The sequence below is a fragment of the Plecotus auritus genome, assembly GCF_963455305.1.
Source record: "Plecotus auritus genome assembly, chromosome: 3".
Classification (NCBI taxonomy): domain Eukaryota; kingdom Metazoa; phylum Chordata; class Mammalia; order Chiroptera; family Vespertilionidae; genus Plecotus; species Plecotus auritus.
In genome coordinates, this window is record NC_137772.1 from 223364766 (window position 1) to 223376556 (window position 11791).

An 11791-nucleotide genomic window follows, 5' to 3' on the forward strand; every position below is an offset into this window, starting at 1 on the left:
AAAGAGTTATTACCAGGTATAACGTTTTATGGCCTATCTCTATGGCAGGGCAAACATCTGCTCCTCTTATCAATCTGTGAATTCTTATAGCTCTTCTCCCCTCTGAAGCCCAGGCCTCTTATCGCATTCCTTAGCTCAGGATATCGTGGATACCTTATTTTACCTTTCTGTCTCTGAACCTCTGTGTATGTGGGCGTCTCTGAATCTCTCATGGGTGTGGGAATGTCATTAAATTTGGCTCTTTTCTCTTGTTAACCTTTCCCGTGTTGATTTAATTATTTGACCAGCAGAAAGAACCTATAGGGTAGAGGAACTTTTCTTCCCCTCCCACATAGACTTCTTTACAAGTACGGTCAGGGAGGAGATGTTTGAGCTGAGACATAATTGGTACGGAGTCCCGAGCAGTTAGAGCTGAGGGGTAGGGCTGAGCAAGAAGAGCATTCTGGGCTGCAGGAACTGCAAGGGGGGAAGCTCTGAGGTGGGAACAAGTTCACAGACATGATTTGAGCTTACTGGCTTCCGGGAACATAGGGAAATCCCAGCCTCCTGCATTTGGGGGGCAGGGGTGGGGACAGGCAGCAAACGTTATCCTTGAAGACTGCTTCTGTCTTTGCCAACAATTTATTTAGCACAGGTTCATTGTGGGAATTATAATTTCAGAAGCCAATAGCATATCTCTTAATAAACCATCCTCCAAAAAAAATGACAGATTAATTACACGAATGTTCCAGGCAAGGAAGGGGAGGTGAAGGAATAATGTCCGAATTTAATCTGAGGTGTCTTTTTTTACACTCGGGAGAATCAGCGACCAATTAAAAAGCTGATTTCCAGCTGCCAGCGCAAAAGTAAAAGTCCCCTGCTGCTAGAGCACTGTTGCTAGGGAACCAGAAGGCCAGTGTTAGCTTGGAGGGCTGAGCTGCTCGGAGGAGTAGCGCTTCTGAGACCGCTGCAAGGTTTAACACCTCAACCCCCACAACCCCCACCCTCAAGGGTTGGCTTGGTCACTGGTAGGAGCAAATGTCGCAAGGGTCTTTGGAGAGTTTTTAAGTTACAGAGTGTCTCTTTGCCCAGACCAAACTCTCAAATAGTGCTCACATCCGCAGTATTTATAGTAAATGTCCCCCTTTTCATAGTTGCTCCTCCGCAGGTCCTTAAGGATAAGCCGCCAGCAGGGCCCATCCGCAGCTGGGCTGCTGGCTGCTTATGGACTCCACATGTAGAATGATGACATCCTGACTTCATACTTAGATCAAAGTAACTTTTTTGGGGTCATAAACAAGTGGATTAAAACAACTTCACTTAAGTCATAAGCAAGTGGATTGACTTGAAATCATATTAAGCTAACACACAACACAGGCCTACCCGTTGGGCCGGACCCAGGCAGAGCCTGGGGGTGGCGCGGGGGTTGCAGGCCATTGGGAGGGGCACACGGAGGAACAGAAAACCCCAGAAGTAAAGAATTGGTGACTCCAGGGGCCCAGTTGCGTGGCCAGGAAGCTCAGCCGGGCCTTGCAGGCTGAGTAGGAGCCCGCCCAGAGGAGGCGCCGGGCGAGGCCTCCCAGGCTGGGCCTCCCGGGCTCGGCTCTGCGGAGAAGTGGGCGGGGCAGGAGAGGGGGACTGGAGTGGGGAAGAGAAGGCCTCCGAGCCCTCTGGGCGGGGAGGATGGGGGTGGAGGTGAGGGGTGGATGAGTATGAGGACGACAGACGGCCTGAGGCGGGGCCTTGGGTTCGAGGCCGCCAGCCACTGACCAGCTCTGTGGCTCAGGCAGGTCTCGGCCTCTCGGGCCTCAGTTTCCTTCCAGCGAAGATCAAGGGGCATCTGGTGAGTCCTGGACTGGCGGGGAGGGGGCAGCAACTCGAGCCGCCCAGGCAGGTCCCCCGGCTGCCGCAACCAAGTTCGCGGCGCCGCGGAAGCGCAGGGTCCGAGACTGGGCCACCCGCCTAGGCTCCGGGAGGAAGCGGCCCGGGGAAGGCGTGGCCCGCGGGGACGTGGCGGGACAGCCCCTTTGCGCCACCGGGAAACCGAGAGCGCGGGGGCGCCCGGGCTAAGGCGCGCGCGGGGAGTTCCCAGCGCCGCTGCCCCTGCTTCAGGGCTCTCCGCGGCGGCCCCGGCCGGTCGGTCCTCGCCCTAGCCCGCTGCTCCTCGAATAAAAGAAGCCGGGGAAACCGGTGCAGCGGCCTCCCGCCGAGTGTGCGGCCGGGCTTGCAATCCTGGGCGGGTTTTAGGGGGAGCATCCTCCCTGGCACGCGGCGCCCGGGGCTGGGTGAGGCCACTTCTCCAGCAAACTTCTCTGATCTCCAACTCCTCCGCGGACCCCCCTCCCCCCCACTTCTAGAACGACCCCTCCCCATCCCAGGACCCAGTTTATTTCTCTCTCAGCCCTCATCGTGACCGGTCCTTACATAATTTAGTATTCAATTATTTTTAATACATTGTTTGTTTTTGTTTACAGTGTGTCTCCCCGCTGGAATGTAGGCTGCGGGAGGGAGGGCCTTTGTGTTGCCCACTGTTGTATTCCCAGTTACCTCAATACTTCCCGAGGGCCTCCCCTGTGCGGGCTGGGTATTGGGGTTATCCCTGGAGACAAGCCAAGTCCCCGTCTAGGCACCCTGAGGCTGGGGGCAGCACTGTCAGCACAAAGGAGTCTGTGCGGGATGAAGGGAATTAAAACAAGGGGCCATCCTGGATCAGACCACCTTGGTGGTCAGCAGCAGCTTAGATAATGTGCTCAGGGCGGCCTCTCTGATCAGGTGATTAAATTAAAGCCCACAAGTAAACGGAGGAGCGCCAGAAGGGAATAAACGGAAGCTATGAGGGCACTTAACAGTGACGGAGCCCCAGAGGGCAAGGAGCCTCAGAGGGGCAAGACAACAGGAACCCGCCCCTTGATTGCTCCTAGGAGCCTGGCCTGGGTAGGTGGTTTGGTAGGGGATTATCAGGGGCCTGGGCAGGCTTCCTGGAGGAGGCAGTGGTTTTACTGGGCCCCAAAGTTAAAAGAGTTCTCATCCTTTAGGATAGGTTGACTGGGTTTGAGAATTATTTTGCAGGCGCACTGGAAATCACGTGGTCAAGTGGTTGAGCCTTGTGGCCAGACAAGAGAGGCCCGTGCCTCCCCCTAGGAAGCTCTGCTGGTAAGTGCGTCATTGCCAAGGCTTGTCCCCAGAGGTGTGAGGGGATGAGACCAAGCTGCGCTCCTACCGGCCATGTGGTTGTGTGCAGTTCACCTTCACGGCTCCCTGCCTCAGTTTTCCATGCCCTGGAGGTCTGACCTCAGGGTTGGCACTAAGGGGTCCCCAGATTAGGGGATGGTTTAAGCACAATGGTTTCAATAGACTTGGGGTCCATTTCAGCTCAGCTGGGCCAGTTCCTTTGGATTTTAAAAAGCTGTGTCAAAACCCTGCCATACCGCCTGGTCTGATACGATCACATTCTCCTTTTCTCTGAGTCCTCTGACATCCAGTTTTTTTCATGACCCTCACAACAACCCTTTGAGAGAAAGGCGGGGGAGACCAGCTATTTTCACAGATGAAGCCACCGAGAGCCTCGAGCAAACAGCAAGGGAGCAGAGGCCACAGGGCTGGGCCCAAGCCTCCTCCAGAGCCAGCACTCTTCCCCACAGGGACACGGGGGCGACCTCCCTCTCTGACCCATGGCCACCTCTCTTGCCTCACAGTTCTTATGGAGCCATGAAGCTGAACGAGAGGAGTGTGGCCCACTATGCACTGAGCAACTCCCCAGCAGACCACAGGGGCTTCCTGCGCACTTGGGGGGGCCCAGGGACTCCACCCACCCCCAGTGGCACTGGCCGAAGGTGCTGGTTTGTCCTCAAGGGCAACCTGCTGTTCTCCTTTGAGAGCCGCGAGGCCCGGGCCCCTCTGGGGCTGGTGGTGCTGGAGGGCTGCACGGTGGAACTGGCCGAGGCTCCCGTGCCCGAGGAGTTTGCCTTCATCATCTGCTTCAACGCCCCTGGTGTGCGTCCATACCTGCTTGCTGCTGATGGACCGGCAGCCCAGGAGGCCTGGGTGAAGGCGCTGTCCCGGGCAAGCTTTGGCTACATGCGCCTGGTGGTGCGCGAGCTGGAGAACCAGTTGCGTGATGCCCGCCAGAGCCTGGCCTTGCATCGCCACTCATCCTGGAAGGCCGTTCCAAGCCCCTGTAAGACCCAGCCTCCTGACCAGTTGTCTCGGGGCCTGGAGAACGGCCACACCCTCTCCAGGGAGTACAGCCCTATGGGCTTGGTGGACGCAGGGGGCAGCCGGCCAGCAGGGCGGAGCTTGGCAGAATGTGAGTTGCAGGGCCCTGCCAGCCTCCTCCTAGGCAGGGGCCAGAGCCCCGTGTCCCCTGAGACCTCTTGCTTCTCCACCCTGCACGACTGGTACGGCCAGGAGATCCTGGAGCTGAGGCGGGGGTGGCAGCAGAGGGCCCGGGGGAGCCAGCCAGAATGTGAGCAACAGGATAAGCCCTGAACCTGGACCCTTTGGGTCCTGCTGGTCAGGACACCAGGGCCAATGCTTTTTTTAGGCGTTTGATGTTTGTTTCCAAAGTTGCTTCTTTTAGGGTTCTCCAGGTTCCAGATCCACCCTCATACCTGGAGAGAACTGAGGAATCATTACTTGTCACCCCTTTATTTCCTGAGGCCCAGAGAGCAAAGGGGGCTTGCTCAGCAGTCACAGAGGGGTGCCCAAGTCTCCTGACACTGCGGTGGACTGCCCCTCTCTTAGGGGATAGTAATGAAATGGAGAAAGTAGGGAATGTTACGTGCCTACAGGCCATCTTGCCTTTCACCTACAGGCCAGACCCAGCCACCATTTCCAGCATGGGAAGTTTTGTGTACATTTAAAAACGAGAAGTTGGCTGCAGTGTTGGCTTCAGACTGACAGTATCAGAGAAAGTGGATTTGTTACATCCTGGGGTTTCTGGGGCTACGCTCTCCTGAGTGGTGGGGAGACGGGGCATGTGACCCCCATCTACAGTCTGGGAGGGTCCTTTGGTGGGAGAAGGCCTCCAGCCAACACAGAGGGATGTACTCTGCTCAGAAAGTGCTGGAGCCCCGTCCTCTCTCTCCTGGCTATCCTGGCAACAGGCGGTGCTGGATGCTGACCCAGGAGGGACTGGTAGCTCTATGTCAGCAGAAATCCTGACTGCATTGGGTACGCAGCTGCCAGCTCCCGGGGCTGCCCAGAGGGAGGCTGAAGAGGTGGGCAGGCAGTGTGGCTCCCCAGGGAAAGCCTGTTCGTTTTGTGTGGTTCTCAGTCCTGGGCATTCCAGGAGCTTGGGCACAGGGCTGCTGGTAACCTGTGATAAACCCTCTCCTGCCTGGCTCCCAAAGAGGTGTTCCAGCTCCTGAAACCACCTGGGAACTTGTTCACAGTCCTGCTTGTCACCCAGTGTGTACCTGCCAAGACCCTCTCATTGCCACTCTCACTAGCAGGCCAAATGTTTCCTTTTTTGATTATTCTGGGAGGCAAAGTGGCTGGCTCTATAGAGCCAGAGGCCTAGGCTGATGCCCTATGGCAGTGGTCGGCAAACTCATTAGTCAACAGAGCCAAATATCAACAGTACAACAATTGAAATTTTTTTTTAAAATATATTTTATTGATTTTTTACAGAGAGGAAGGGAGAGGGATAGAGAGTTAGAAACATCGATGAGAGAGAAACATCGATCAGCTGCCTCCTGCACACCCCCTACTGGGGACTTGCCCGCAACCAAGGTACATGCCCTTGACCGGAATCGAACCTGGGACCCTTCAGTCCGCAGGCTGACGCTCTATCCACTGAGCCAAACCGGTTTCGGCAACAATTGAAATTTGAGAGCCAAATTTTTTAAACTTAAACTTCTCCTAACGCCACTTCTTCAAAATAGACTCGCCCAGGCCGTGGTATTTTGTGGAAGAGCCACACTCAAGGGGCCAAAGAGCCGCATGTGGCTCGCGGGCCGCAGTTTGCCGACCACAGCCCTATGGGCATGGTGGCAGGGGCTAGATGGGAGATGCAGAGACTGAGCAGAGAACACCCCCACCCCCACTACACACAATCTGCCCCTTAGCTTCTATCGCTGGGGCCCAACTAGCCCTAGAGCAGGGGTTCCCAACCTTTTCTTGGCCGAGCCCCCCCTAAGCATCTCTAAGGTCCTGATGCCCCCCTCCCCGTGACATGGAATTCTTATTATTCAAAGAGTGACTCCTATGCACGTGGAGGAAGCCTGAAAGGCCATTAACTTGGTCTAAACAAGCTTCCAAAGAACATGGCATCCATGAAAGAAAAATAAAAGAACGAAAGGACAGTAGACATACTGAGGAAGAAATTAGTAAAAAAGTAATAGGAAGTGATATGAAAAAATAGCAAATAAAGTTTCAAAACATAAGAGAACTGAAACGCATAAATATGTCACAATATATATTTATAGACTGTATATGAGGCCCCCAGAACCATAAGAAATGCACAAAATTCACTGATAATAACTCTCGAATTGCCCCCCTTAAAAATCAACTTGTCCCCCTGCCCAGTTGGGAACCACTGGCCTAGAGGCTGAGGCTCGGAGCCTCTACTAGCAAAGGCCAGGAGGCTGGAATGCGGGCCCAGGGCCCAGGACCTGTTCCTGCCCGACTGGTTTCCAAAGAGGAGGGGCTGCCTTCCCAGCCTAAACGGAAGCTCACAGCCTTGTTTTATAGACATTCCAGGCCTCTATCTTTCTTATTGTTACAGTAATTTTTGTACGATTAAAACACTACGTTCTTTATTCCTCACTTCGGTTACTCAAGTTTATTTCAACAATCACCCGAGGGCTGCTCGGCCAAATTGTCCTGGTGGGAAACTGAAAAAACCTGACGAGTTCCTCCCGCCGACCCTAACTCACCGCCCGCCTACCCCGCCTGGGCTATGGCGGCGTCCTCGTGACGTCACGACGTCCGGCTGGCCCGTGACAAATGCCTCCCTCCCACCGCAACTGGAACTAGGCGCACTGCGCGACGGTGAGGCTAGGTCTCTCGTCTGCTCCGAAAGCCTCGCGAGGATTGAGGCAGCGTTCTTTCGGAGGGCGTCGCTGGGGCCAGGCGCTGGGGTCCGGGTTCCGGGGATGGCGTCCGGAGCGGCTCGCTGGCTGGTATTGGCATCTGTCCAATATGGGGCTCTCCGGAGAGGACCGAGCTTGAAGAAAGATATCTCCGCCGGACGGGGCGGCTCAGGTCGAAGCCTGGTACCGTCGAGGTCAGTCATCGTTACTCGCAGCGGCGCCATTTTGCCCAAGCCCGTGAAAGTGAGTGTCTGCCTGGAGGCGGGGCAAAGGTGCCGAGGCCAATCGTAGTGCGAAATGTGTGCGGGTCGACTTTGATTGATAGGAGCAATGGCCAATCAAACGGCCGTCTTAAACCGGAAGACGGATCAAGGACAGTTTTGCGCTAATGCGCTAATTTTGACTGGTGGGAAGTGGGGGTTAGGTCCCAGTGTTGATCTGGGTGTGTATAGAGACTGAAGAAAACAGAGCATTTTGTACTAGCTATCTTTAGGAGCGCGGTGTCTAGATCCATCTCTGGTGCCAGAAGACTCGGCTTTATGAGTCCAATATAGACAGATTCTGTAACCTCTCTGCCCTGTCTACCTCAGAGTTGATGGGATCACATAACGAATTATAAAAGGACTTTGTAAATGAAGTGTAGGTGGGACGGGACTTACCTTTTTTATGAGTTTTGACTTAGTACTTAAGTCATGTGATTTGAAGTCCTGAGAGGTGTGCAGGAGATTATTACCCTCGTTCTTACAAATGAAGAAGGACTGGGACGGAGGGGGCGGGGAGTCGGGGGCGGACAGAATGGTGTCCAAAACTAGCAGCTGAGTTTGGTCCTGGAAACTGGTTTCCTGCTAGTACAGCCTCCATCAGGTCCTGTTTTTTCCATCACTGAATGCTTTCACATGTCCTCAATAGCCTGGGGTTTTCTAAGTAAAATGTAAACACGCCTTCTACCAAACAAGTTTGCTTTTTGACTCCCAAAACCGTGTGGGGGTTACAAAACAAACATTCTTAAAAGCTAGGCTGGCCTATGCTAGTTCACACTGACAGGTGAGTTCAGGGCTGTTTCATAGCAAGACGCAGGAAGGTGCAGGGTGCATGTTGGGGAAGAGATGCCTTATAAAAAGGCATAGCTGAAAAAATGTGTGAAACCCCATAGGAAAATACAAGAGGAAATGTTGAGATTTTACGAGACAGCCCAGTCCATTTAAAAAGTTAGACTTTCAGTGTAAAAAACATGCTCACTTTTCAAAACACACCTGTTTCTACATTTTAATTTGGTGAAATCAAATTTGCCACTAGGAAACCTGTTATTTCAAGAACTCTAAAGAATATCCCTTCATTGTACATCTTTTTATAATCCATTTTCATGTATTTAGTGTCTTCAAGTAAAACTGAATTTTACTTCCAGAGTCTAGCCCTCTTAGTACTTTCTCACCTGTTTCTCTATAGGTATCTGTAAACAATTACCATATTGTGCTCCAATTTTTATTTTATTTAAAAATATATTTTTACTGATTTCAGAGGAAGGGAGAGGAAAAGATAGAAATATCAATAAGAGAGAATCATTGATCAGCTGCCTTCTGCACCCCCCCCCCCCACTGGGGATCAAGCCCACAACTCTGGCATGTGCCTTGGCATGTGTTCATAGGTCGAAGCTCAACCACTGAGTCACACTGGCCGAGCTTTATTTTATTTTTTAATCCTCACCCAGGACTTGCTTATTGATTTTAAAGAGGGGGGAAGAAGTAGAGAGAAACATTGATGTGAGAGGTAACATAGATTGGTTGCCTTCTATAAGTGCCCCGGCTGGAAATCAAACCCACAACATTTCAGTATATGGACGCCGCCGGAGCCACACCAGCCAGGGCATGTGCTCCAGTTTTCAGATGTCTACAATACCTTTATCTTTCCTTTTTGGTATCCATTTTGATGGCCATAAAATCACTTTATCTCTTCTTCTAATTTTCGCTCTGAATTTTCCCAAGAACTTTAAAGTCAAGTTGTTTATGATGGGGCTGGAGTCCATAAGAGGGAGTGACCCTGGAGGGCCAGGCCTTCTGCAGTCCTGCCACAGGGGGCCCTGGAGCTCACAGTCACCACTCTGACCCTCTGCAGATGTCCTTCGGCCTTCTCCGTGTGTTCTCCATTGTGATCCCCTTTCTCTATGTGGGGACGCTCATTAGCAAGAACTTTGCCGCTCTACTTGAGGAGCATGACATTTTTGTCCCAGAGGACGACGATGATGACGACTAACAGGTAAGTTGGTTGCTGTTCCCCTACATGGACCAGGAGCAGGAAGGGGGTGGAGTCTGAACTGGTAGTTTGGCCTGGTGGATAGTTGAAGAGAAGTGCAGGCCTTTAATGAATAGACTCATTTGGTGGCTACTGTTTTTATTTTGCCTCTTCTCTATTTTGGATGAGGGAAACTGTCTTATTGACTTACAAATTCACTGGGGTTTCTTCCAACTAGGTTGGACCACAGCCAGACTGTCTATCTAATTTAATCTCTTACCTATTTATTTATTTTTATCCTCACCGGAGGATATGTTTTTATTAATTTTTAAAAGATAGAGGAACAGAGTGAGAGGAAAACATTAATCAGTTGCCTCCCGTACCTACCCCAACTGGTGATTCACAAACTAGGTATGTGTCCTGACCAGGAACCGAACCTGCAGCCTTTCATTGTACGGGACAACACTCCAACTGAGCCACCAGCCAGGGCTCATTTGCCCTTCATGTGCCTCATTCTCAACAGCCCAAAATTTTCTCGACAGTTTAATACGCCTTACACACCCACCACAAACAGCTTCATTTCAGTGCTTTAAACTGGAATTTAGAAACTGTAGATTCTCACCATGGACAGCTCTAGCTACCAAGCTCTGCACCAGCACAGCCTGTACATGGTCACCATGTTCATAACCCTTCCCCAGTACATGTCCCATTCAGCTTCCTTGTGTTGACGTCTGGTGCTCTGATATGCGTTGTGTGGCTGCGTTATTGTCATAGATAAAGACACTCCTGATTCTTTAGTCTGGCATTCAAAGCTTGCCATGATCTGGTCACACCTATTCTAGCCTCATCTTCCATGTTCCCAACCTCACACCTATCCTTAGTACTCACCATTTCTTGAATTACTCACTCCCAAGCACTGGCTCATTGTTCCTCCCACTTAGAAGGCGATGTCCCACTGCTCCATTTCCACCAGTTCTTCATTATCTTTGATAAAGTCTTCCCACATTTCTCCATTTGAAAGTGACTGCTCCTTCTGACTGGCCAGTACCGCTTTGTTGATCCTCCATATTATGTGTTTAAACATATACACCCCAAACTCTACTAGATTATGAGCTTCTTGCTGGCAGGGAACATGGTTTTTACACATTTAGGGCCCCTATGCCTGGTCTGTGGTGAATGCTTAGTAAATGTACGAATGAATAACCACATTTACTGAAAACTGCTTCTCTCACTCGAATTCTCTTTCAGTATGTGGATAAAGGGCTGCTCTGCTGCCCAGTTCACTGCTGCTTTCCTTTCTTACAGGTCATGAAGTTCAGGGAAGAGAAAGCCCTGACTGAATCAAGAAATGGTGATGCTTAGCCTCTCCTCCTTGCCTATCAGCAGAAGGGACTAGGGAGAGCCCTCAGCCTCCCAACTCCAGTGAAGCCTCCTGCAAGGTCCATGACCACAGCCCTTTGTCCCAGGCTCTGGGAGGTTCCCCAAGATGTGCAGTCCACTGAGCATAGCCAGATGGTGAATAAACATGACAGATACCAACTATGTATGAGTGATGGCTGCATTTCTCAGTATGAGTAGGTTCTAGCTGTGCAGTTTCTTGTCTGCTGTTCTCTAAGAGGCCTTTGATTTACAACCCAGGGTCTCCAGGCCCTTATGGGTCCATAATTATGGGGCCTGGCACCTGTTTTCATGATTTACAAAACCCCAACAGGAACTCTTTTCCCTCAGGAAAGCTGCACAGGCTAATAACACTGGCTAATTGTCACACGCCAATCTATCATAGCTTTGGTTGTTAGTTTAAAACTACAAAATATTAAAATGGTGATTTTAAAACTTAGTTTCTTAGATGAAAATAGAATCTTGGTGCTGAAAAATTTGGGAATCGTAAGGGTGACTATATAGTGAGCCCCTCTCCAGCTTTTAGACCGCCAGGGAAGGAACGCAGAAGACTGCTGTCCAAAGCAGAGGTCACTTCTTTCACCTGGCCCAACATTTATTGTCACTTTAAAGCTGCAACCGTTTGCAAAAACAGTTGGGATATTTGTTCTCCAGGTGTGCACTGAACATCCGTGTCCCTAGTGGGGAGCCTCATTGAGTAGGAAGTTAAGGACTCGTGCTTGTTGCAAATAGAGAGGTTCGGCCTCTGATCAGCCACTTCCTTCAAAACCCAGGGGGAAATAGCCCAGTTTGTGTTCTCCACTTCCGTGCCTTAGAGCTGCTCTCACCCCTCTCCGACAGCAAGAAATGGCTAATGTGGGTAATCGGTGTGGTGACACTAACCATCCAATCCTGGGGGCTGTAGCATCACAGCTACATTAACGAAGCCATCCAGCCTCATACGCAGTATGACAGGTTCTGAGCAGATGGCCTGTATTTCCTGTTTACCACGTGCAAGGCTCTGAGAAGAGAACCCACCCATTTACAGGTAACCCCACACTTCAGGAAAAGGCAACGAACAGGTGGTGTGTATACCCCTACCCCACTCGTTCAGGCAAAAAGTAAGAGAAACGGAGCTTCCCATTGGTTCACCAATGGAATCCTGTCACAAA

The 11791-nt window shown here is 51.4% G+C and overlaps 2 protein-coding genes across 2 annotated transcripts; both read left to right on the forward strand.

The window, feature by feature from the left end:
* Window positions 1–3040: 3040 nt before the first annotated feature.
* PHETA2 (PH domain containing endocytic trafficking adaptor 2) lies at window positions 3041–4467 on the forward strand (the record flags this gene model as incomplete). Its single annotated transcript, XM_080661162.1, has 2 exons — window positions 3041–3132; window positions 3675–4467. Exon 2 carries the CDS (start codon window positions 3688–3690, stop codon window positions 4465–4467), a length of 780 nt encoding a protein of 259 aa, XP_080517288.1. The 5' UTR covers window positions 3041–3132; window positions 3675–3687.
* A 1123-nt stretch (window positions 4468–5590) lies between these two features.
* On the forward strand, window positions 5591–10782 carry SMDT1 (single-pass membrane protein with aspartate rich tail 1). The gene is made up of 3 exons (XM_080662790.1): window positions 5591–7256; window positions 9126–9266; window positions 10548–10782. Exons 1-2 carry the CDS (start codon window positions 7077–7079, stop codon window positions 9261–9263), a joined length of 318 nt encoding a protein of 105 aa, XP_080518916.1. The 5' UTR covers window positions 5591–7076; the 3' UTR covers window positions 9264–9266; window positions 10548–10782.
* The last annotated feature ends 1009 nt before the right edge of the window (window positions 10783–11791 follow it).

What these genes read in the sequence shown, in the direction of transcription:
- SMDT1 (XM_080662790.1), top strand. Translation starts at nt 7,077, where the DNA reads ATGGCGTCCGGAGCGGCTCGCTGGCTGGTATTGGCATCTGTCCAATAT. An exon ending in TTTTGCCCAAGCCCGTGAAA is followed by an intron (nt 7,257 to 9,125) that starts GTGAGTGTCTGC and finishes GACCCTCTGCAG; the next exon opens with ATGTCCTTCGGCCTTCTCCG.